The sequence below is a fragment of the Danio rerio genome, chromosome 14 (genome assembly GCF_052040795.2).
Source record: "Danio rerio strain M-AB ecotype USA chromosome 14, GRCz13ab, whole genome shotgun sequence".
Classification (NCBI taxonomy): domain Eukaryota; kingdom Metazoa; phylum Chordata; class Actinopteri; order Cypriniformes; family Danionidae; genus Danio; species Danio rerio.
In genome coordinates, this window is record NC_141034.1 from 2,952,501 (window position 1) to 2,978,073 (window position 25,573).

At 36.9% G+C, this 25,573-nt stretch overlaps 1 protein-coding gene across 2 annotated transcripts in view; it reads right to left on the reverse strand.

The window, feature by feature from the left end:
* The window catches only part of si:ch73-233f7.1, a 20,886-nt gene extending 6,476 nt beyond the window's left edge, over positions 1-14,410 (reverse strand). Inside the window, 4 exon segments of one of the 2 annotated variants that reach the window (NM_001365181.2) lie at positions 246-364; positions 4,141-4,199; positions 11,648-11,761; positions 11,855-14,410. In NM_001365181.2, coding sequence (NP_001352110.2) covers positions 246-364; positions 4,141-4,199; positions 11,648-11,761; positions 11,855-14,167 — 2,605 coding nt within the window. In that variant the 5' untranslated portion in view covers positions 14,168-14,410. 2 annotated transcript variants of the gene reach the window in all.
* Between the last annotated feature and the right edge of the window lie 11,163 nt (positions 14,411-25,573).

Sequence of the window (25,573 nt, forward strand, 5' to 3'; positions counted from 1 at the left end):
ATAGGTATTACCTGTTATATTTGAGAAATGTTTCATAAAAATACAGTTAAAATAACTAATTTAAAAGAAAGTAATGTGATATAAATAAGTTATGATTTAAAGTGCTGTTTCTACCCATGCATTTCACACAAAACAATATTTGAATGAACCTATACCTTGTTGAATATCCTGTTTTACTGACGAATATATCGGATTATTTGTTTGCTATATTTGACAATGTGACAGAGCCCAGTAACGTGACCTACCTTTGGAGCGTGTTCCCCAGGTCCAGTACTGTCCTGCAGCCATCTGACCCATATAATGCTCTGGTTCAGCCTGCATGGCTTTACGCACCAGAGTGCCGTCCATATTTATGGAGTTACAACTGCAAACAGAAGATGATGATGAGAAATTAGGCCAACCTGAGATATAGATAGATATTTTAATAATCCAGAGCATGCGATCAACAAATTCATGCATGAAAGATCTTATCTCTACACGATGAAACCTCATTTGGAAATAACTCAAGTTAAAAACACACACACACTGTTAAACCCAACAGTCAACTTTATCAAATGAAATGAGTGTAGCCGACTCAAAACTTACTAAAAGTTAATTCTACTCATTTGAAAAGAGTTTTGAACTCAATTAATTGATTAAATACGTCATTACTTCAACTTAAATGAAGTAAGTTCACAGTACTCATATAGATTAGTTTTTTTTTTAACTCAAATGGCTTGTTGTAATCGGTTTCCTCAAACGGTTTGAGTTGACTTAACTTATTGGGTTTCACAATACTCAGTTGGTTTGAGTTCTCTTCAATTATTTGTTTTTACTGTGCTCAAATTGCTTCATTTACTCAAACGGATTAAGTTTATAGTACTCATGAGGATCAAACGATTTGAGTTACTTTAACGTTTTGGGTTTTACACTTTGTAAAAAGTGATTAGTTACTTAAAGCGAGTAAACTAATTCCCTTAAAAAAAAAACAAGTTGACTTTAAAGAAATAATGTAAGTAAACCCATTGTAACTTGCAATTGTTAAGTTGACAATTTTTTTTAATTATGCAAATTGTATTAACTTTTTTTTTAATAAATGTAAACTAATTACTTTTTTCCAATGCACATTTATTTTATTTTTATTCTTTCAGCTTTTCTGTATCCAGCAAAATGACAGCAAACAGGGGTGGCAAATGCCAGAAGGGCCGGACCATTTTTTTTAAATGTGGGCCGGTCAATTTTTATTTATTTTTTAATTATTATTTTTTATATGTATTGTTTTTACATGCAGGCAGCTTTTATCTCGTACAACATATGAATATTATGATGACGTTGATGATGGTAATAATAGTAATAATAATAATAATAATAATAATAATAATAATAGTAAATGTTAAGCATGTGGCCCAATCGGTGATGGTTTCGAGATGGGCCGACTCAACCAAAGGTTACGCGGACATAATCAAAATCTGGCAAGAATGTCAAACAAACAGTACTTATGGTAATGTGGGTTGGTGTGGCTATAGTGCCAGGGCTGAATTTTTGTCCCAGTCCGTCCCTGACAGCAAATAAAACAAATCTGCTCTTCCAGACTCCAGTGTCTTCTAAATTCAACACAGGCTATAATTGTAGATTTTATAGATTTAATGAAGCACCAAATATGAAATATTGTAATCGCTGCAGTAATTATTTAAAAACAGACATGCTAAAATAGTCTGACAGTGTAAAAAAGGATTAGCTGACTTCTTAAAAAGTGAGTACAAGAAGCATAATTATAAAAATTAAGTCAGCTTAACAGTTTCAAGTTACAATGGGTTTACTCACATTATTTTAGTAAAGTCAACGTCTTGCTTTTAAGGCAATTGGTTTACTCACTTTAAGTAACTAATCACTTTTTACAGTGTAATGCATGCAATAAATTAGTTTAAAATGTGTTTTTATTTCTATAAAATGCAAAGAATTTGAATGCTAAAAAGATTTTGTGATTGTTTTTGTCTTCTGCTCACCAAGACTGCATGTTTCTTCTAAAAAATACAACTGAAACAGCAAAATCTGTATTATTTATATTTAATATATGTAAACCACTTTATTCTAATCATTGTAACTTTATAAATGTCTTTACTGTCATTTTTGATTAATTTAACATTTAATTTTTAAACAAAATTGTAAACTGTCGCAGTTTCCACTCAAATGTGATGAAATGTTTTCAAGATGTGCAATAAGAAATGTTTCCTAAGCAGCAAATCAGCATAATAATTCAATTATTAATGCATTCAATTATTAATGATGCTGGAAATTCAGCTTTGACGTCATCAAAGACGTTTCAAATATAAGTGCAGTTTTGGTGTGCAGAGAAAAGGCATGAATAAATTACATTTAAAACTTTTGAGCATTGAGCTATTCAGCAGATATCACATTAGAGCAGAGATCCCCAAACCAGGGCACGCGGGCCAAAGTGGGCCCATTGTAACCTTTGATTTGGCTCTCTTGAGAACAGAGGAAGAATAATAGAGGTGGTTTAAGGATTGTCAATTCAAATCTAATGTGTTTTGTTTATTGTTAAGAGCTAAGTGAAATGAAATGGTGTAAATTACTCGGATTTAGTTTATTTGTGCATACTGTGACCCGATGGATAGGGGACAAATCAAGTCAAAGGCAGATTCTGCTTGACTAGTGTATTCAGCATTGCACTCCATTGTTATAAATGTGATTGCTCATGTTTTTATTGCAATGAGTTATCATTATAAATGTTATACTGCATCAGTTAATACGGTTTAGAGCAGTGGTTCTTTTTTCACCAAGCACCACCTCAGATTGTCCCTCCGAGTACCACCATAATGACCAGTATTGAAATACAGTAGCGTAGTAGGCCCAGTAAGGCAGCTACAACTCTGCAGTTTAAAATCGTGACAGATTAACTACTATTATGAAGAATTTTTATTATTATCAGCCACTTTAAACATTATAAATAGTTTGAACATTAACACTGTACTGTGCTTATATGTAAAATAAAATAAATAAATAAAATGAAAAAAAATTGTAAACGTTTAAATTAAAACTTGTTATTTAAAAGTTTATTAAAAATGGTAGGCTATACTGTATTAAAAGTAAAAAAAATAATATAAAAATAATAATATATATAATAATAAAATAGAAAAAAATAATAAAATAATAAAATAATAAAAATAATAATAAAAATAATATATATATATATATATATATATATATATATATATATATATATATATATATATATATATATATATAATAAAATAATAATAATAAAAATATATATATATATATATATATATATATATATATATATATATATATATATATATATATATATATATATATATATATATAATCTGTATTTAAATGTAAATTGTTAACCTATAGTAACCTATTCATCAAAACCTGGAAATGTTGCTTGGGCCTCATAAATATAGGCTATATGTCATCATATTCATATATGAACCATTTTTGATAAATTTTGAAATATATGTTGCATATACACATGACATTGATATTGGATTACTCTGTGTACCACTAGAAGGAAGCTTGCGTACCACTTGTGGTACATGAACCACAGTTTGAGTTAGAGGAATGTTTTCGGTGACACTTTAGTTTAGGTCATGCTAATTACTACTGCTTATTACCTGCCTATTATTAAGACATTACCTGTTCATTAGTAGTTATAAATCTTATTCTGCATCCCTAATCCCAAAGCCTAAACCCAACTTCTACCCTACTAACTATTCATAAACAGCTAATAAGTAGTTTATTAAGCTAGTAGAATCATTGGTTTGTTAATACTATAAACTGTGATCTAAATTAAAGTGTTCCCATGTTTTATGATAAATTATGAATTTACCCATGGAAACTTCAATGTAAAATAGTTTGATTGGTTTATTTTTGCCCCATGGCTTTCAATGATATTTGGTTTTTGGCCCCTTATATGAAAAAGTTTGGGCACCCCTGCATTAGCTGTAATAAGTGAATGTATTCCTGAGATTTGAACTGATGATCGTTCTGCATCTGCTGCGATCCTCTGTTTGTTCAGCACTGTATTTATAACATTGTGTTATTATTAATAAATAATAATCATTTCTGTGGTGTGTGTATACCGAATGATAGACAATAAAGAAATGTGTGTTTTACCTTTTCACAGATGATGTTTGATTTTTGGTCAGGGCCCAGTCGGTGTTTGCTTGTTTCAGCTGCAACACAAAACATTGACGTGTGAAGAAGAAGAAATATGGAGGAGACCACATCTTGGAAATGCTTTCATAACTTTAAACAGCAAAAATCAGTCCAAGACATTCGACAAATGAGGAAAAAATATTAAAAATATTAAAAAGCCTTTATTGACATGGCAATTCTGATTTTTTAAATTATTTTTTTTAATAATTTTTTCTACTGTTTTTGAGTGCCTTCGAATAATTTGGGTTGTTGTTGTTCATAGCATCATTTAAAATATTTATTTCAGGTAAAATCTGGTAGATTACTAACGTCATGATTATTTGTGAGTTTTACTTGCTGATTTTTCTCAAGCATTAATGGGCCATTTTTCTGGCAAGATGTAAAATAAGTCTCTGATGTCCCTACAGTGTGTGTGTGTGTGTGTGTGTGTGTGTGTGTGTGTGTGTGTGTGTGTGTGTGTGTGTGTGTGTGTGTTAGGTTTCAGCTCAAAATACCCCACATATAATGTTTTTATCTCTTTGAAACTGACTCCTTTTAGAGTTTGATCCTAATTTATGGAACAAATCAATGCCAAGTGTATTGAAATAAAACACTTATCAAATAGCAGAAGCTGAAAAAAAATTAACTAATACAAATTGACTAAGTCAATTAATAATTGACTTAACAACTACTTGCATTTTAATGTCTTGGACTGCCAGGGTTTGAGTTTTTAGGGCCTGAAATTTAACACAGCTGTTTATTTAGGCTGTGTATATTTCAATTACAAATATTTCAAACATGATTATACACTTAAAATTTCAATAATTCATATCCAATTTCCAGATTTCATGTATAATATTGAAAAGACAATTTTATTTCAGTTCAAAAATTCGCTTCCATAAATTCAGTGGATCAAATTTAGCTGTTAAAATTTGACATTGAAAATATTAAATGCTACTTTTGTGCCATTATTAGCTTTTTTCCTCACTTATTTACAGGTTTAAAAAATCCTAAATTGGTCCCCCTGCTAGTGAAAAAAGCAGCTTGAGATTGTCAATCTACAATCTATTGCTTTTCCTGCAGTCCCCTTAAGAAATGTCAAATTTTAAGAGCCGAATTTGATCCACTGAATTTATGAAAGTGAATTTTTGAACTGAAATAAAATTAAATGACCTTATGAATATTACCTTTTGAACATTAAGCTTCATATTTTTTACCGGTATTGAATATTTTGTAGGTGAAATCTGAAATCTGAAAATTGAATATGAATTATTGAATTTTAATCATGTTTGAAATATGTGTAGTTGAAATATTCACAGCTTAAATAAACAGCTGTGTTAAATTACAAGACCTAAATATACAAACCCTGGAATTCAAGTCATTAAAATGCAAGCAGTTGTTAATGTAATGTATTTTTTTTCAGTTTGTGCTATTCAACAAGCTTTTTATTTCAGTACTTTTGGCACTGATTTTGTTCCATACTAATTGTGCCACACTGTCACTTTAAATTCAAATGAGATTGTGATTTTTTCAAAAGAGGGCGGGGCTACATATGCATTTGTGTCAGAATAGTGGCATATTCAAAAACAAGACTAACTTCCTAAGCTAATAGGAGAAAAAGGTCACTGATGTGCGGGGCTTTCACCTCTGATGGCATGCACAAAGGGAGAATATCAATCAAAGTGTCTTTGCAGACTTTTATAATCAAGTGTGATTATAAAAAGTGAAATTAATACATGTTTACCATTATAATCTGGTTATATGCATAGGCTATTGTCACATAATTGTGTTTAAACCCTTTATAAAAGTGATTTCACCATAATAGGCCCCTTTAAAGGAATTCTGAACGCCTCCTGGTGGACAAAGTGTGAAGAGCAGGCCATTTGATTTGGAGCAGTGGCGCCTTGAGCAATGACTGTAGTGTCACGGTCTTCTCTTTCATCCTCAGAGACGCGGCGGGGGTGGAGGATGAAGAGGAGGAGGAGGAGGAGGAGGGATATGGGGGTGTTATTTATTCCATGTCAAAGCGAGAGAGGGAGAGAGAGAAAGTATGGATTCCACGCTCTATTAATTCGCTTAGAGACTTTCATAAGGAGAGCTCCATGTAAGCTTATTATTAGACCCGTTCTTCAAAATACCTTCCGCAGATAATTAGAACACCGACATCCGATTTTAATCTTCAAAGGAAACCGCAGCGGGCCGGAAATTAATTTGGAGAACGCGTTTAACTGCCCGACGAATTCAATCTAATTTAATTTCTTGTTTTATTTTAGAGCCTCCCGTGCGCGCGCATTTTACCGTGGTGAATTCATAAAGGATTTTCCAGCTTCAATACACTCCCTGATGAAATCCTGTTTAAGATCTGCTCGGTAGTTCTCACTGCACACAAACTGTTGGAGATTTTTTTAAACCACAATGTACGTCTGTATGTATATACACACACTCATAAGTTTATTATTATTCATATTATTATTATCATTATCATTATTATTATCATTATCATTATTATTATCATTATTATTATTATTATTATCATTAATATTATTATTTTTATCATTATTATTATTATTATTATTATTATTATTATTATTATTATCATTATTATTATTATTATTATCATAATCATCATTATTATTATCATTATTATTATTATTATTATTATTAATATCATTATTATTATTATTATTATCATTAATATTATTATTTTTATCATCATCATCATTATTATCATTATTATTATTATCATTATTATCATTATTATTATCATCATCATCATCATCATCATTATTATGGTGGCTTGAAAAGCCAACATACTGTTATCTCACGTAAACTTATTATTATTCTTCTTCTTCTTCTTCTTCTTATTCTTCTGAGACTAATTTTAAAGTGTATCTCCTCCTAAACTTTTCAAGCTTCATACTTCAAACTTTCGTCAAACCTTCAAACTGGTCTGACTCGGGTTGCTATATCTGTTCCAACTGATCCGACTTTCGGTTTTCCGAAAAACGACCCGGAAAATTCCCAAAATTCCCATTGACTTAACATTGGGTCAAACTTTGTGACCTCATAACTCTGCATCAGACTGTCCTACAGACTTCTAACTGGGCTCATTTAACTCAGTCTAGCCAGCAGCCAATAACTGATGACCTTTAAACTTACTAGCCACTCCCTAGCAACCACTTTTGGCACCCTAGCAACTGTCCCATAGACTTCCATTGTAAAAGACTGCCATTGACTTAACATTGGGTCAACCCTTGTGAGCTCATAACTCTGCATCAGACTGTCCTACAGACTAGAGTCAGGCCCCATTCAACTCAGTCTAGTCAGCAGCCAATCACTGATGACCTTTAGACTTACTAGCCACTCCCTAGCAACCACTTATGGCACCCTAGCAACTGTCCCGTAGACTTCCATTCGAAAGACTCTCATTGACTTAACATGGGATCAAACTTTGTGAGCTCATAACTCTGCATCAGACTGTCATACAGACTAATGGCTGAGCTCATTTAACTCAGACAACCAAACTGCCAATAACTGATGAGCTTTTAACTTTCTAGCCACACCCCTAACTACCACATACTGCACCCTAGCAACTGTCCCGTAGACTTCCATTACAAAAGACTCATTGACTTAACATGGGATCAAACTTTGTGAGCTCATAACTCTGCATCAGACTGTCATACAGACTAATGGCTGAGCTCATTTAACTCAGTCTAGCCAGCAGCCAATCACTGATGGCCTTTTAACTTTCTAGCCACACCCCTAACTACCACATACTGCACCCTAGCAACTGTCCTATAGAATGTAATTAGCTGTGCTATCAAATGCTTATAATTCTAACATGCTAATGACATGCCAATCATGCTAGCAACATGCTACTCATATGCTAATCATGCTAATGACATGCTAACTCATACTGGAAACATGCTAATGACATGCTAATTTGTACTTGAATCATGCTAGTAACATGCTAATTCATACTAGACCCATGTTAATAACTGGCCTACATGCATATCTTTGCATAGCAGTGTCCTATTGACTTGGGGGATGGCTCATCTGACTCAGACAACCAATGAGCATATCAATATGATAATAAAGCTCACAAGCCACGCCCCCAAATTGATTCCATAGACTTCCATTAAAATAAGCCAAGATGCATATCTTTGCAAAGCAGAGTCATAGAGACATGGGGGTTGGTTCATTTGACTAAGACAACCAACCACATTCAAGTTCACTCTGTAACCTCGCCCATAGCAACAAAACAGAGTACCCTAGCAACCATTCATCAACAGCTATATCTCAGCATCAGAACATCGTAGAGACTTGGAGATTGGCTCGTTTGACTCATGCTAGCAAACGGAACTTCCTTTATGCTACACATGCTAGCAGTGACTAGCTACATGCTAATATTGACTAGCCAAGTACTCTAACTTGCTAGAAATGCTTACCAAGTATAAATGTTTTATCAAGCATGTATGTGAGGCTTGCCTAGTAACCAACCAGGGTACCCTAGCAACTGCCTAGCAACCACCCAAATTACCCTAGCAACTGCCTAGCAACCACCTAGCAACGGCCTAGTAATGCCTTAGTAAGGGCCTAGCGACCACTCAGGACACCCTAGCAACCACCTAGCAACGCCTTAGCAACCACTCAGAATACCTTAGCAACCACCTAGCAACACCTTAGCAACCACCTAGCAACCACTTGGGACACCTTAGCAACCGCCTAGTAACACCTTAGCAACCACCTAGCAACCACTCAGAACACCCTAGCAACGCCTTAGCAACCACTCAGGACACCCTTGCAACCACCTAGCAACACCTTAGCAACCACCTAGCAACCACTCAGGACACCCTAGCAACCACCTAGCAACACCTTAGCAACCACCTAGCAACCACTCAGGACACCCTAGCAACCACCTAGCAACGCCTAAGGACACCTTAGCAACCACCTAGCAACACCTTAGCAACCACCTAGCAACACCTTAGCAACCACCTAGCAACCACTCCGAACACCCTAGCAACCACCTAGCAACACCTTAGCAACCACCTAGCAACCACTTAGGACACCCTAGCATTCGCCTAGCAACACCTTAGCAACCACCTAGCAACACCTTAGCAACCACCTAGCAACCACTTAGGACACCTTAGCAACCACCTAGCAACACCTTAGCAACCACCTAGCAACCACTCAGAACACCCTAGCAACCGCCTAGCAACACCTTAGCAACCACTCAGAACACCCTAGCAACCACCTAGCAACACCTTAGCAACCACCTAGCAACCACTCAGGACACCCTAGCAACCACCTAGTAAGGCCTTAGCAACCAATCAGAATACCCTAGCAACCACCTAGCAACCACTTAGGACACCTTAGCAACCACCTAGCAACACCTTAGCAACCATTCAGAACACCCTAGCAACCGCCTAGCAACACCTTAGCAACCACCTAGCAACCACTCAGAATACCCTAGCCACCACCTTGCAACACCTTAGAAACCACTTAGCAACTAGTCAGAACACCTTAGCAACTGCCTAGCACCACCCTAGCAACCACCTAGCAACCACTCAAAACACCCTAGCAACCATCTAGCAACACCTTAGCAACCACCTAGCAACTAGTCAGACCACCTTAGCAACTGCCTTGCACCACCTTAGCAACCACCTAGCAACCACTTTAAACACCCTAACAACCGCCTAGTAAAATGCTAATTCATGCTAGAATCACGCTAACAACATGCTAATTCATGCTAGAATTATGCTAGTAACATGCTAATTCATGCTAGAATCATGCTAACAACATGCTAATTCATGTAAGAATCATGCTACTAACATGCTAATTCATGCTAGTAATATGTTAACTCAAGCTAAAATCATACTAACATGCTATTTACACTTTAAAACCACTTAAAACTTTCAGATTCGGCTTTTCAAGCCACCATAAAGTTTGTCCTCAAACTTTAATATCTAGTTATTATTATCATTATTATTATTATTATTATTATCTTTAATATTATTATTTTTATCATCATCATCATCATTATTATTATTATTAACATTATTATTATTATTATTATTATTATTATTATCATTATTATCATTATTATTATTATCATTAGTATTATTATCATTATTATTATTATTATCATTATTATCATTAATATTATTATTTTTATCATTATTATTATTATTATTATTATTATTATTATCATTATTATTATTATCATTATTATTATTATCATTATCATTTTCATTATTATTATTATCATCATCATCATCATCATCATCATTATTATTATTATTATTAAGTTGAGACCCCAGATTAATAAAGGGAATAACCCAATAAAAAATAAATGCATGAATGAATGATTATCATTATAGTATAAATGCTTTTGTGAATGGTCTGTATGAGAGCACAGATCTTATAAAGATCACAGATTGTAATCCATAAATAAGACGCGTTGATTTGTTAAGCTATATGATGTTCACTGACCCAAGGCAAGGTGACACCTGTCTCTCCAACAGGTCACCCTGACAATTGAATAATCACGGAAGTGAGCACGTTTACATTATAGCCTGACGTTTCCACCTAGTGGTTATTAAGAGAACACACACACACACACACACACACACACACACACACACACACACACACACACACACACACACACACACACACACACACACACACACTTTCTTCCACGCTGTCTGGTTTTCATTCTATGAGGGCAAAGTGGCAGAATCTACAGGCGCGACACGTCTCCATCGGCTCCTGCTTGCTCCCTAATGCTTTCATTTCCCAGGTCCATTATAGAAGAAACCAGTCAGCGTCCGTCTGCCATTGTGCGCGGGATAATTAGCTTGTAGTGCGTGTGCGCGCGCGCGTCCTTGATATGTAGTTGACAAAGGATGTCTGCGCCTAAATGCAATAGAAGAGAACTAAAAGGCTTCTTTAGTAAGAAGGTTAGAGACGAGGTTGGCATTTTAGGACCAGAAGCTGAAACGCGCTGAAATACTAAAGCAAATGTATTTCTCTGTCTCTTTGTGAATATATATATATATATATATATATATATATATATATATATATATATATATATATATATATATATATATATATAGAGAGAGAGAGAGAGAGAGAGAGAGAGAGAGAGAGAGAGAGAGAGAGAGAGAGAGAGAGAGAGAGAGAGAGCACAAGAACTAAAGACAGTGCTGAAAGACGCGCATTGTCCTCTGTTTCTCCAGATGATGCTGCTGTCTAGAGATGCGCGTTCACTATCAATCAAGGTCATTGATTAACTTCAGATGTTTTGACCTATAAAATAGAGCCCTCCTTGTTTTAAACTGTATATTTATAGATAATCCCTAACCAATTCATCTCTATCATCAATATTTCACTTTTTGGATGTCCTTCACTGTATAAAGTGATTCACAATACATAAGCTGACAAACTCAATAAGTTAATGTTACGGGTGAGGGAGTTTTACCTCGTTTGGTGTGGTGGCTCCGTTGTTCACTGATGAGCAGCGGCTCTGTGAGCTCAGCGCCAGGTTATCCGCTCCTCTCGCCGCGTTATTCCTCGGTGTACCGGGACTGCAAGGCTTGAGAAACATAAAGTCGCTCTTTGCTGATTCGGGCGTCAAACACACTTTGTAGCAGTAAGCTTGAGAGAGATTTCCAGCATTGCTGTTTACCTCCATGCAGTTCGTGGGCACTTTGGCGCCGGTGGAGATCTGCAGGTTGAGATTAGACTTTTTGAACACCTCAGCGGGCGGCTCCGGTTCAAAGCTGCAGCACGCGGTGCTGAGAGAGGAGAGCGCGTAGCCGCCGAGGGAGTCTCGGTCTTTGTAGCATTTCACAGCCGCCAAAACGATGATGGCCACGAGGAAGATGAGCGAGACGGTGCTCAGTGACACGATTAAATAGAGCGCGAGGTTAGATGGGGGCTGAGGGCTGAGCGAGAGGTCACCGAAATCAGACAGCGACTCCGGCACGCTGTCCACCACCGAGAGAATGATGGACACGGTGGCCGAGAGCGGCGGCTGTCCGTTGTCCTTGACGAGGATGACGAGTCTTTGCCTAATGGCATCTTTGTCCACGAAGCGGCGGATCGTCCTGATCTCCCCGGTGTACAAAGCCACGCTGAACAGCCCGGGATCTGTCGCCTGCAGCACTTGATAAGACAGGCGAGAGTTTTGTCCCGCGTCTGCATCTAGAGCCGTGATTTTAGCAACAAGATACCCAGAGTCCACAGATCTGGGCACCATCTCGGTAGCCACGGAGCCGTTTCTCGGCAGCGGCGACAGGATGACCGGAGCGTTGTCGTTCTGATCCAAAACAAATACATTGACGGTCACGTTGCTGCTGAGCGGCGGGAAACCGGCGTCCTGCGCCTGCACGCGGATCTGAAAGTTCCGAAGCTGCTCGTAATCGAAAGAGCGCAGCGCGTAAATGTTGCCGTTATCGGAGTTGATGGAGACATAAGTGGACACGGGCATGCCCTGAATCTGACCCTCCAGGATAGAGTAGGACAAATACGCGTTCTGATTAGAGTCCGGATCAAATGCGGTCACCGAGCAAATTGAAGCGCCCGGGGCGTTATTCTCGGTCACATACACTGTGTACGAGGGCTGAATGAAGCGCGGCGGGTTGTCGTTAATGTCAGACACTTGAACCAGAATGGTCTTCCTGGTGGACAGCGGGGGCGAGCCCAGATCTCGCGCTGTGAGAGTGATGTTGTACTCCGAGACAGATTCTCTGTCGAGAAACTCGCTGGTCACTAGTGTATAATAGTTTTTAAAAGAGGAGTGCAGCTGGAAGGGCACCTTTCCGGGGATCTGACAATCCACAGCTCCGTTCTCTCCCGAGTCGCGGTCCATTACGCTGATCACGGCAATCACCGTGCCCGGGGGCGCGTCCTCCTGAACAGGTGTTGACACGGAGGTTAATATGACCTCGGGCGCATTGTCGTTCACGTCCAGAATATCGACCAGCACTTTACAATGCACGGCCACGGCGGAGGGTCCCTTGTCTTTCGCCTGCACGTAGAGCTCGTAAACGCTGGCCCTTTCGTAGTCCACTATTCCCTTCACCCGTATCTCCCCCGAGTGCGAGTCCACGCTGAACAGCTCCCGCACCTTCAGAGGCGCGTGCCCGCTAAACGAATAAGTGATCTCGCCGTTTGCGCCTTCGTCCAGGTCCGTGGCGTTCAGTTTAAGCACGAGCGTGCCTCTCGGCGCGTTCTCCACCAAACTGACGCGGTAGACAGAGCGATCAAACACAGGGACGTTGTCATTCGCGTCCAATACAGTTACCGTGATCTGAGCCGTGCCCGAGCGCAACGGAGAGCCTCCGTCCACAGCAGTGAGCACCATCTCGTGCATCTTTTGCTGCTCTCGGTCCAGCGGAGACTGGAGAACGAGTTCTGCGAACTTGCTTCCATCGTTCCGCGTCTGAATGTCCAGCACAAAGTGTTGATTCGCGCTCAGCAAGTACGAGCGAAGAGAGTTGGAGCCCACGTCAAGATCCTGTGCGCTCTCGAGCGGGAACCTGGAGCCAGGCGCAGCAGACTCCGTGATCTCCAAATTAAACTCGCTCCACGGGAAACTGGGCGCGTTGTCATTCACATCCAAAATCTCAACTTCTACCCGGTACAGTTCCAGCGGGTTCTCAATGACCACCTGCAAGTGCAGGAAACAAACGGGACTTTGTTCACAGAGCTCCTCACGGTCAATCTTCTCATTCACAAACAAAATCCCGTTCTCCAGATTCACCTCTAAATATTGTTTTCTTGCTCCGGACACAATCCGGAATCTGCGTGAAGACAGTTTAGCCACGTCCAAGCCCAAGTCCTCAGCAATATTCCCCACGAAAGCCCCGTGCTCCAACTCCTCGGGAATTGAATAGCGAATCTGCGCTAAAACCCGGTCCAGCGCGCACGCACACAGAAGCAGACACACAATTTGCCCTGCCAACGTCCATCGCCTCCTCGGAAGCCTCCGGTCCATTTTCCTAAAGTCAGATATTCTCAGCTGTCTTCACGGAGAAAAGTCATGCTGAGAGGTGAAAGATTAAAACAGATCTTAAAAAAAAAACTATTTCTGTACACAACCAGCACCTGCATTATTTTGCAGAATAAAAAATACTATGTTTAAAAAGTGCATGGGTAGATTTTTAAAAGAGAATGGTACTCGCAGCAAACTTGACTCTCTCTTGGGTTGTGCGCTTTGCGCGCAGCGCAGGCGGTGTGTGAGCAGGAGAGGCGAGCGCTTTGATTTTCCAGTGTGTTAGACGCTTTGAGGAGTGTGTGAGACGAGAGAGGGAGGTGGTGTGTGTGCGTGTGTGTGCGTGTGTGTGTGTAGGCGAGGATTCGTATTGGCGGACGGCGACATGAGAGCAAGGAGAATATTCACTGTACCAACTCGCGAGATAACGGGCACACCTAATCGCCCGGGAATATGCAAAAAGGTTAAAACTAATCAATACTCAGTATTTCTTAAATGGCAGTGTAACATTTTCTGTTTCTGAAAAGCGTCAATCCTTAGTAATTCTGTGACCTTCTCCAGTGGGGTCATTTATTCTCGTTTGAGATATACATTGAGTATTCATTCATTTCCAGCCAGCTGGTTTTAGAAAGCAACTTCCAAAATTAATCATTGCCGATTACGAATATATATATATATATATATATATATATATATATATATATATATATATATATATATATATATATATATATAAAGAAAAAGAAAAAGAAAAAGAAAAGAAATATATTGGCTTGAGTTCCAGTGGTGGCTCTCCGGCCTTTTTTAAACGAATGATGTAGGTTATGAGATAAGTCCTTGTAAACAGACTACACTACAGGAAAAAACAGACCGGCTGACTTATAAGATTATAGATTGTGGAAGTTATTGTTTTGATGGGACAAATCCGAATCGTGTCTTCTAGAAGAGTGACACATGTTCGCCAAATCTAATCTTTAATTTTCATGGATAATCCTCGTGATCCTAAAACCATTTCATGCACCAGTCGATGATGCGCGCTCCCCACCAGCATCCTCAGAGGAATGTTCTAATTAAGAACGCGCACGACTCTCTCCCTCTCTCTCTTTCAGGCACACAAAGCAAGCACACACACACATTCTTGGAGTTCATTATAGCACATCTTGAGGGATGAGAGAATAACCTTGCTGGGGGACACTATGACCGCCTCAGGTGGTTTGCTCTTTGCTGGCCACCAGGCTGGTTAGTTTGAGACAACTAGCTTTTAGACTAAACCAGGTTAACTCCAGCTTGACTACTGTAAACAAATTCAAACCAGATTTGTTTTCTCCAGCTAAGTTTTCCGATCTTGTCACCACGGGGAGGTGAAATCCTCCACCCAGGTTTAAATATCCCCAGAATAAAATCTCCTGTCAGACTTAACCTCCAGCAGATGGTAAAGCTCCAGCAGAAATGATTGCATTTGAAAAAAAAAAAAAAAACAGGAGTTCCTCCGCTCTCGACTTCTTTTTAATTAACGCAGAGACGGATTAGTGCTCGGCTATCCGGGATCAGCCGTTCTTCAACAGAAGAATACAAATGTTTTTGGATAAATAATCCCCGGCGCATTTCACGGTGCCCGTCACATTAACATGCATTACACGAGGCCTTAAGCCCCGTTTCATCCGCCGGCTTATTGTCCACGGGGCGCGAGAGTGCCATTACTTTCACCACAAGCTCCATTTAAACTCGCTCACGGTAACCTTGCAGAACCCCTGTCTGTCTCTCTTCAATACTTCTGGAAGAAAATAGAGATAGTCACAAAGAAATGACGAGAGAGAGAGAGAGAGAGAGAGAGAGAGAGAGAGTGAGAGAGAGCTTTCAGAATTCAGAGTGACCACATTATCATCATGAATGCACTGGATAATCAAACAGTATAATATAAGGGATCTTGAAATGTCACCCTTATAACACATAAATAAAATAAAACCTACAAAACAGCTTAGAATAAAGTAGTCTTAGAGAAATTAAGACATAAATATGTATAAGATTTCATGAGCCATTCAAATTATTAGTTTCCCCTTTAAAAACATATCTTTGAGCTCCCTCTGCTGTTCATTTCGGCGTGTTGCATCGAGGCTTAAAAATTTGGACATAACCGTCCTGACATACCCATCAGATTATGCTACCCACACTGTATTTGAATGGTTGTAAGATTGGAGTTGGGGGTTATGTAGGTTAGAGCGATATTAAAGCTTCATATCATACACTACTCCACATAAAAATTTACACTGGTAAAAAAATCTGATTCTTTTTGAAGGGGAGGTGTAAGACAATCTAACAAGAAAAGTGGATGTAACCTAAAAGCAAGGTAAAGCCTAAGCGGCGGCTTATAGCCATGGGAAATCTGAGGGCCCCCAAATACATACCTAGAAGCAAAAATAATACCTATAAATTATATATAACATAATCTTCTATCATATTTTGTATGATGATGGTCTAAAAAAATAAGTTTAATGTTTATTACATTGCAAATGCGCAAATTAGGTAAAGATTTAGTTTTAAAAATCTAATAGTTTATATTTTATTTTTAGTTGTGAATCCATTTTAAGAAAGCAAATCGTTTTAAAAGTTTGACAAGATGCTTTACATGTTGTTATTATTATTTTTAGCATTAAGACAAAATGTAGAAAAGGAGTAATTTAAGAATAAAAACAGCTAAATAGATCAATTTAAAATAAATTAAAGTACAAAACGTACATTTTAGAGCTTTTGGGCCCCATGGTTGAAACTGCTTAGGGCCCCCAAATCACTAAATCCACCCCTGACTGTATGTACACAAACCTAATACCAACCACAAACCTATATGCGTTTGTATATGCTTGTTTATGGGAACTAAAACAATGCGTAATGTCTTATTGTTTATCCATTATATGAGCTGTTTTAACATATACATGCTTTATTATCACTATAAAGTGCTTTTGAAGCCCCCACAACATCAAATCAGTGATATATGACAAAAAACATAATGCAAAATAATGAAATTCTGAGATTTTTAATATAAATTGGTAACCCTTTACACACATACAAGTATGATAAGTCTCTTAAAGTATGTTTCATCATTTTATGCCATTTCCTTGGATTAAATGTAAGTGATTTCGGCGTTCAATACACTGCTCAGCTAACTTCAAGGAGTGTAAAAGATAAATTACGGCATAAAAAAGGAAATATACTATATTTTTATTTATAACAAGTTATTTGATAAGTCATTTTGATAATAATATTATGAAAATAATATATAAGTTAGGCATTTTGCATGATATTGCTGTTTATAATGTGGTAAATGCCCCTTTAAGAAACACTCTGAGTGACATCCCACACCCCCAACCCCATTTTGCCTTTCTTCAGAGAAGATGAACACATTTGCTTTGCACACAGTAAGTATCTACACTTAATTAATCCTAATTTTCCTCATATTTGAAGTTGAATGTTGTCGAGCTTAAAATGTCCACTCTGTCAAATTCAAATATTAATAGAAAAAATACTATAAAATGTAGTAAAATAAACCGTAAAAACATATGTGATCAATTGATCCTGACAGTATGTCGTTTAGGTCATTGTAATAAACTAAGTTAATCAAGTTCTAACTTAATTTTATAAGTTACGCAAGCTGTTTTAAGTCAGTTCAACATAATATAGGTTTAATGGACTCATTAGGTTGATTTGATTCAGCTTAAAATACAAACAGCCAGGTTATTTTACAGTGTATGAATGTGCCATACGAATTATTTCAGTTTTCTCTTTCAAAAATGATCTTTGAGCTCCCTCTGCTGTTCATTTCGGGATGTTACATCGATGCTTTAAACTTTTGACTAAACAAACACCTCAAAATAAGCGTCTGTGTGTTTATGAACACTAATTTTATCCATTATATGAACTGTTTTTTAATATATGAATGCTTTATTATCACTATAAAGTGCTTTTGATGTCCCCACAGCATCAAATCAGTGATATATGACAAAAACATAATGAAAAATAATGAAATTCTGAGGTTTTAATATAAATGGGTAAACCTTTACACACATACAAGTACGATAAGTCTCTTGACGTATGTTTTTAACATTTTATGCTATTTTCTTTGATTAAATGTAAGTGATTTTGACGTCCCACAAACTGCCGAGCTATCTTCAAGGAGTGTAAACGATAAATTACAGCATAAGAAATATACTTCTTTTTAATTAATAACTTATTTAATAAGCAATTTTGATAATATTTTGAAAACAAAATATAAGTTCAGCATTTTGCATGATATTGCTGTTTATGATTTGGTAAATGCCGCTTTAAGAAACACCAGTGACATCCCACACCCCCAACCCCATTTTATAGAGGTAAAGATGGTTTTATATACGCACATTCAGACTTTCTCCTTGATAATATAATTTCATAAAAGTAATATTTGCAAACTCTAAAAAGCGAAATCACATTAGCAGCCAATGACTATCAAAGTACAACATTGTTCACAGTCAAATAAACAGTGTTAATGTTGTTTTCAAGATATACTTGCATGCTAATTTCGATCGAATATTCAAAGTAACATGGTAAACAATATAGAGACTTCTAAATGAACGAATGTGCGAATATAAAACCAACTTTACCTCTGTCCCCATTTTGCCTTTCTTCAGAGAAGATTAACACATCTGCTTTGCTCATAGTAAGTATCTACACATATGTTTCCTAATTTTCCTCATACTGTGTTCGAAGCTAAGTATTGTCAAGCTTAGCATGTCCACCCTGTCATTAAAATATTATTAATAGAAAAAGTGTTATAAAAGTTAATAGAATAGCTTTTAAACTACTGTCAACCTAAACAGTAAGACACTTTGCAGGTACAACATGTGTTGAACAAATTAGACATGTTACTGTTATTGACACATTTAAATATATATATATATATATATATATATATATATATATATATATATATATATATATATATATATATATATATATATATATATATATATTATGTATTACAACACTTATAGTACACATATTAGACGCAATTAAGACAGGACACTATAAACTGTTTTGCAATATATGTCTCCGTCATAAAGGATATTATGTCCTTAAAAAAAGTCCATGATGGATGATACTGACTATTTGAAATACAAAATACAGCCCAAAGTATAAGTGCATTTATGTGAACATCTCTAATCTAACTATTGACCTTATTCTGAAAAAGACAACGTTATAGTTAAGGTGTTTATGAGTTGCTATACGAATATTTGTTCATGCTCGTGCAAATGAAGTCCACAGGCAGGATGCTAATGCTAATAACAACAACTCTTTTATTGTGTTTCACCATTAGACAGCTCTTAGATCTCCTTCTTTTTGATCATGACATATGAATTTCATACCAGCATCAAATGTATTGTCCATCTTCCTATTATTCTTTCCAAAAAGCTCAGTAAAACACGGATTTAAACACGGTGAAAAACTACTTTCAGCACTAGCAAACTTTCTCTAAAATTACGCAGGTGCTCTTAATAACAGTGTTGTAGTGACCCCTCGTGGACAAAAACAGGAGTTGCTTTAAATTGCTCCTATCAAGTCAAGTTCAACAAAAGTTTTGCTTTATTCCGCTACATGTGTGGACATACAGTGGAAGGACATATCACAGATCCACTGAGCTACATAAATAAACATAATCATAAATATGAACACAACGCTGGACCTATCTAAAATCTAGCTATAGGCTTTTTATATAACCGCAAGAAGGTCGCTGGTTCGAGCCCCGGCTGGGTCATTCTGGAATTTCTGAGTGGAGTTTGCATGTTCTCCCCGTGTTCGCGTGGATTCTAAAGAAAAGCAGTAATTGAATAAGCTTAATTGGCTATAGTGTGTGTGTGTGCAAGAGTGTGTGGCTGTTTCCCAGTGTTGGAAGGGCATTCGCTGTGTAAAATATGTCTTGGATAAGTTGGCGGTTCATTCCGCTGTGGCGATCCCTGATTAATAAAGGGACTAAGCCGAAAAGTAAATTAATAAATGAATATTTCCTGGCAATATTATATTTCAAATACATTTGTGTTGTTTGAGAAAATATATTTTTGAAATCTAAAATATATTTCATTTTAACCCAAATATATTTCAAAATATATGTTTAAGGTGACAAATATATTTCCAACACTAATGTGTAAAGAGATCAAACAAAGTATCCATATTTAACATGTAACCTGTAATAAAACAATAGCAATAACAGCAGATACATCTTAACATTCATCTTATGTACAAAAAAAACAGTAGCAAACAAACAATAAATAAGTACAATAAAATTAATATTTTCTTAATGTGAGGCTACATTTAAATATATCTTCTTGAAACATACTGAAATGTATATGTTATATGTAATATTAATTATTTCCCAGTACTGGGTTGTAGCTGCAAGGGCATCTGCTGCGTAAAACCTTTGCTGGATAAGTTGGTGGTTCATTCCACAGTGGCAACCCCTAATAAATAAAGGGACTAAGCCGAAGGAAACTGAATAAATGAATGTTATCAATTATGTAAATGTATATTTTTGAAAAGGTTCATAAATGTATTTGTAGAAAAATAGTTTTATGTTAAAATATTTTGAAATATATTATAGCAAATATATAATTTGGGCCATTTTTGTATATTTTGAAATATATGTGAAATATTTGGTCACACTTTATTTTGATGCTCCGTTTGTTGAATTTAGGTCACATTGCATCTACATGCCAACTAATTCTGATTAGATTATAAGTAGACTGTTTGGGTTGTGGGGTCGGTGTAAGCTGACATGCTTGCAAAGTCTGAAGTTGACGGAGCAGTTTAAGGAGATATTAAGCAGACAGTCTACTAATACTCAAATAGACCATCAAAATAAAGTGTTACCAAATATATTTTTGTATCGTATGGGTTTAGGCTAAATCCCGCTTTTACCAGCACCAAAAAATGTAAAACGTTGGACAGCGCCCGTGGTTCGATCTCTGGCACCGAGGTGACCATGAAAGGTTGATTTTTCAGGGATCACAGAAGTAACCACTGAGCTAAACCAACGCAACAGCGACACTAAGGAAAAGCCATTTTGACACAAACAATCAGGTGAGTACAGGTGAACGCACAAACACGACCTAAACTACGATTAAAAACAAATTATTACAATTACGAACTGATATTTATAAAGAAATAGTAGGTTTTTGTGTCCCGAGCTCAATATTAAACGCATCATGAAAAAAGACAAAGCCGACATATTTAACATTTTGCTGGAAAAAAAATAACCATTCATGTATATATGTAGGCAAAACTCTTTCTAAACTCGATTTTATATAGTCAAATATGTAAAACGTTGGACAGTGCCCGTGGTTCGATCTCAGGCCGCAACGCAACCATGAGAGGTTGATTTTGTGAAGGTCACAGAAGTAACCACTGAGCTAAACCAACGCAGCGGAGAATATGGTGAAAACCGAGTTTGACACAAACATTCAGTTGAGTACAAGTAAACAGATGACCACTGGTTAAATTATAATTATTAAAAATCTATCCTTATAATTACGACCTGACATTTATGAAGAAACAGCCTACTTTTGTCACGAGGACACAGCTGAATATTAAACAAATCACAAAAAGACATGAAAACACATCGCTAGCAAAATAATAACAACAACAATAATAATAATAACTATTTAATGTATGTGTAGGCAAAATTCTGTCTAAACGATTTTAACAGCATCAAATAATGTAAAACGCTGGACAGTGCCCGTGGTTCGATCTCTGGCATCCGGAGACCCGGCGGCCATGAGAGTTGTCTTTTGGCTGAGAAGTAACCACTGAGCTAACCTAGCGCGAGAGCATTAGTGAAACAACAGCGCTTTATACACTTCACAACAGAAACCGAAAGTAAGACTTCACCTACAACAGTGAAACCTACCGATGCACAGGCAACAATGGTTAAGACATTACACATTATACACGATTACAATTGAATAAATAAACACATAAGAGGAAGTTAGAAACTCATATACAGGTGAAGTAAAAAATATTAGCCCCCTGATTTATTAGCGCCCCTGTTTATCTTTCCCCCCAATTTCTGTTTAGATTGTAGCAGATTTATTTTTCAGCACATTTCCTAACATAATAGTTTTAATAACTCATCTCTAATAACTGATTTATTTTATCTTTGCTATGATGACAGTAAATAATATTAGACGAGATATTCGTCAAGACACTTCTATACAGCTTAAAGTCACATTTAAAGGCTTAAATGGGTTAACTAGACAAGTTAGGGTAATTAGGTTATTGTACAAAAATATAGCTTAAAGGGGCTAATAATATTGACCTTAAAATGTTAATTAAAAATGTTAAAACTTTTATTCTAGCTGAAATAAAACAAATAAGGCTTTCTCCAGAATAATAAATATTATCAGACATACTGTGAAAAATTTCCTTGCTCTGTTAAACCTCATTTGGAAGTATAAAAAATAAAGAAAATCAAAGGGGCGGCATTAATTCTGACTTCAACTGTATATATTTATTTATTTTTGTTTACTTGTTTTACATATTATTAATAATGATTAATTTACACATAAATGTACACTAAAATACAGTAAAATTTACAGTAATTTGATGGCTATTTTGGTTGCCACTAAGACTTTAATTTGACAAGCATATAGCAAACAATTACATTTATGCTGTATTTTTACATTGGACTTATTAACAGTGTGCTTGTAATTTATAGTTCTACTGGCAATCAAAATTGGCAGCAAAGTGCTGTAAATTTTACAGCTAATTGTAAGTTTTAATGTACACTATGGGGGGAAAACAAAAATAATTGGTTTGGTGTCTTTTGCATGGTCTTAGCACGCCATCTAGTGGGAATATGTGTTTTACACTTACTCTTTTTTTCTTTTTAAAGGTAAGTGTAAATAAAGATCTTTACAGTTGAAGGCAGAAAGTCTACAAGACTTTTTATTTTTAAAGGCTAGTAAAATAAAATCATCTTGTAATTGTTTTATCAGCTTGAATCAAACATCTTAAAACATTAAGTCTTCCTCCTTTTGGAATAAGTCAGATACTAATATACTGGGCCTACACTATTAAATACACATTTATTTTGTCTGTTGTTCTTCAAACACTCAGTCACTCTCCACATAATTGAATAGAGAATGTTAAATACACAGAGAAAAAATAAATAAATAAATGAATACACACACACACACACACACACACACACACACACACACACACACACACACACACACACACACACGCACAAAAAAAAAATTCCTTAATCGTTACCAAACTGGCCCAATAAGTATTTTGACATTGAAAAAAAATTTGTATTAAAATTTATGTTACTATTAGAAATCAACATAACAAAATGAGCTGCGTGTATTGTAAAGAAAGGTCTTGTAGTGTTTTATTTAACGGACTAGTAGTGTTACTATCTTTCAAAGAAAGGTCTAGTAGTGTTTTTTGCATTCGGTTATATTATAAATACAATAAAACAATACCAATATATTAGTCCAAATTAAGATAACTGAATACACTTTAAAATGTAAGTTATTCCAGCCTTTAAGGCATCATTTGCAAAGGCATTTGTGCATTTATAAGTGTCATTTAATTATGCAAAACATTTCAGAGCGTCTTTATATTAAAGTTAAATATTATTTACAGCAAATGACCACCTTAGACACTGAAGCTTGTTTACCTCACTGATAATATACATCAGTATCCAAAAGGGGGCAGCAAAGACCACATCATATAAGCAGAAACTTCAGTCTACTCACTTTGCTTTTTATGCATCAGTGTCAAGCTCTTTAACTCCAGTCCTGCAGGGCTTTAAACACTGGTTCAAATCCCGGCTGGGTCAGTTGGCATTTCTGTGTAGAGTTTGCATGTTCTCCTCGTGTTGGTGTGGGTGCCCTCCGGGTGCTCCGGTTTCCCCCACAGTCCAAACACATGCGCTTTAAGTGAATTGGATAAACTAAAATGCCCGTAGTGTATGAATGTGTGTGAGTGTGGGTGTTCCCCAGTATTGGGTTGCAGCTGGAATGGAATCTGCTGCATAAAACATATGCTGGAATTAGCTTGTTCAGGTGTGTTTGATTAGGGTTAGAGCTAAACTCTCCTTTGCATAGGCCCTTCAGGACCAAGTTTGAACACCCCTGGTGTAGGACATTGGCCTTTATAGAGTTAAAGTGGCTTGAATTAGTCGGCATCAGAAATTGCAGACTTTATTGAGGAATAAACACTGTATAATGTTGATTTACTGTATCCTGAGAGATTGTGAAGTGTGCATTCATTTGGGGCTACAGGAGAGCATTTGAGAATAGCAGTAAAGCAATGTAACTGTGAATGATAATAAACCCACGCCAACACTGAGACAACATGCAAACTCCACAGAGAAATGCCAACTGGCCCAGCCAGGACTCAAACCAGCGACCTTCTTGCTGTGAGGCAACAGCCCACATAGCAAATGTTATCTGGGCCACACAATAACTTTACCTTCGGCCCAAGTACCACAAAGAATGATGGTCCTGAAGTGGCCCATACCTGGATTAAAGACAAGGGCCACACATGGGCCATAACCGGCCTGAATCTTAGGCAATTTATCACCCCTAACTGGCCCTGAATTGAGTATGTTTGATACCAATTCTCAGCTATAAGTTTATACTTTAACCAGAAACCCCCAAAACTAAGCCATAACCCACCCTAATGTTACCTAAACAAAGTGAACAAGTGCTACACTGATCTGGGCCACACACCTCCCATCCACAACTGGCCCACATGTCATGCATGCTGTCATGCATGATGCCATCAATGCCTTGCATGGCCCACATTCGGCCGACATTGTGCATGCCAGTGCCGGCAACACGCCAGCAGTGCCATAATGAGGCCACATTTGGGCCAAGTCCGTTGGCTATGTGGGAGCGCTAACCACTGAGCCACCGTGCCGCCTTCCTCCATATGCAGAACTGAACTGTACAGTGGTCGCAAAGTAAGTAACCGATTCAAAACAACAACATACACACTGCAATCAGCCAATCAGGCTCTTTCTAGGTATACAAAAACTACCAGGCAGTTGTGTTAAAGGAAGTCGGAGTAAAACTATGCAGGACACCGGCCCTCCAGGACCGAGTTTGGGCACCCCTGCACAAGAAATAGTCATATTGCACGCATCATTTTACTACTTTTAAAAAGACATAAGCTGTGAAACACATATTAACGAGTTATAATGTGATCGTAAAAGTATGATGGCATATATAAGAAATGAAACATGACTAAATATTTTACTGTGGACCAAAACATGAGCAAGAGGCTACAGAAAACGTCTCCATTTAATCTAATTTCCGTAGAAGAAACAACTGAGAAATTAAAGAGATCTCATTTGTGATTTTTCTTTCCTATGGG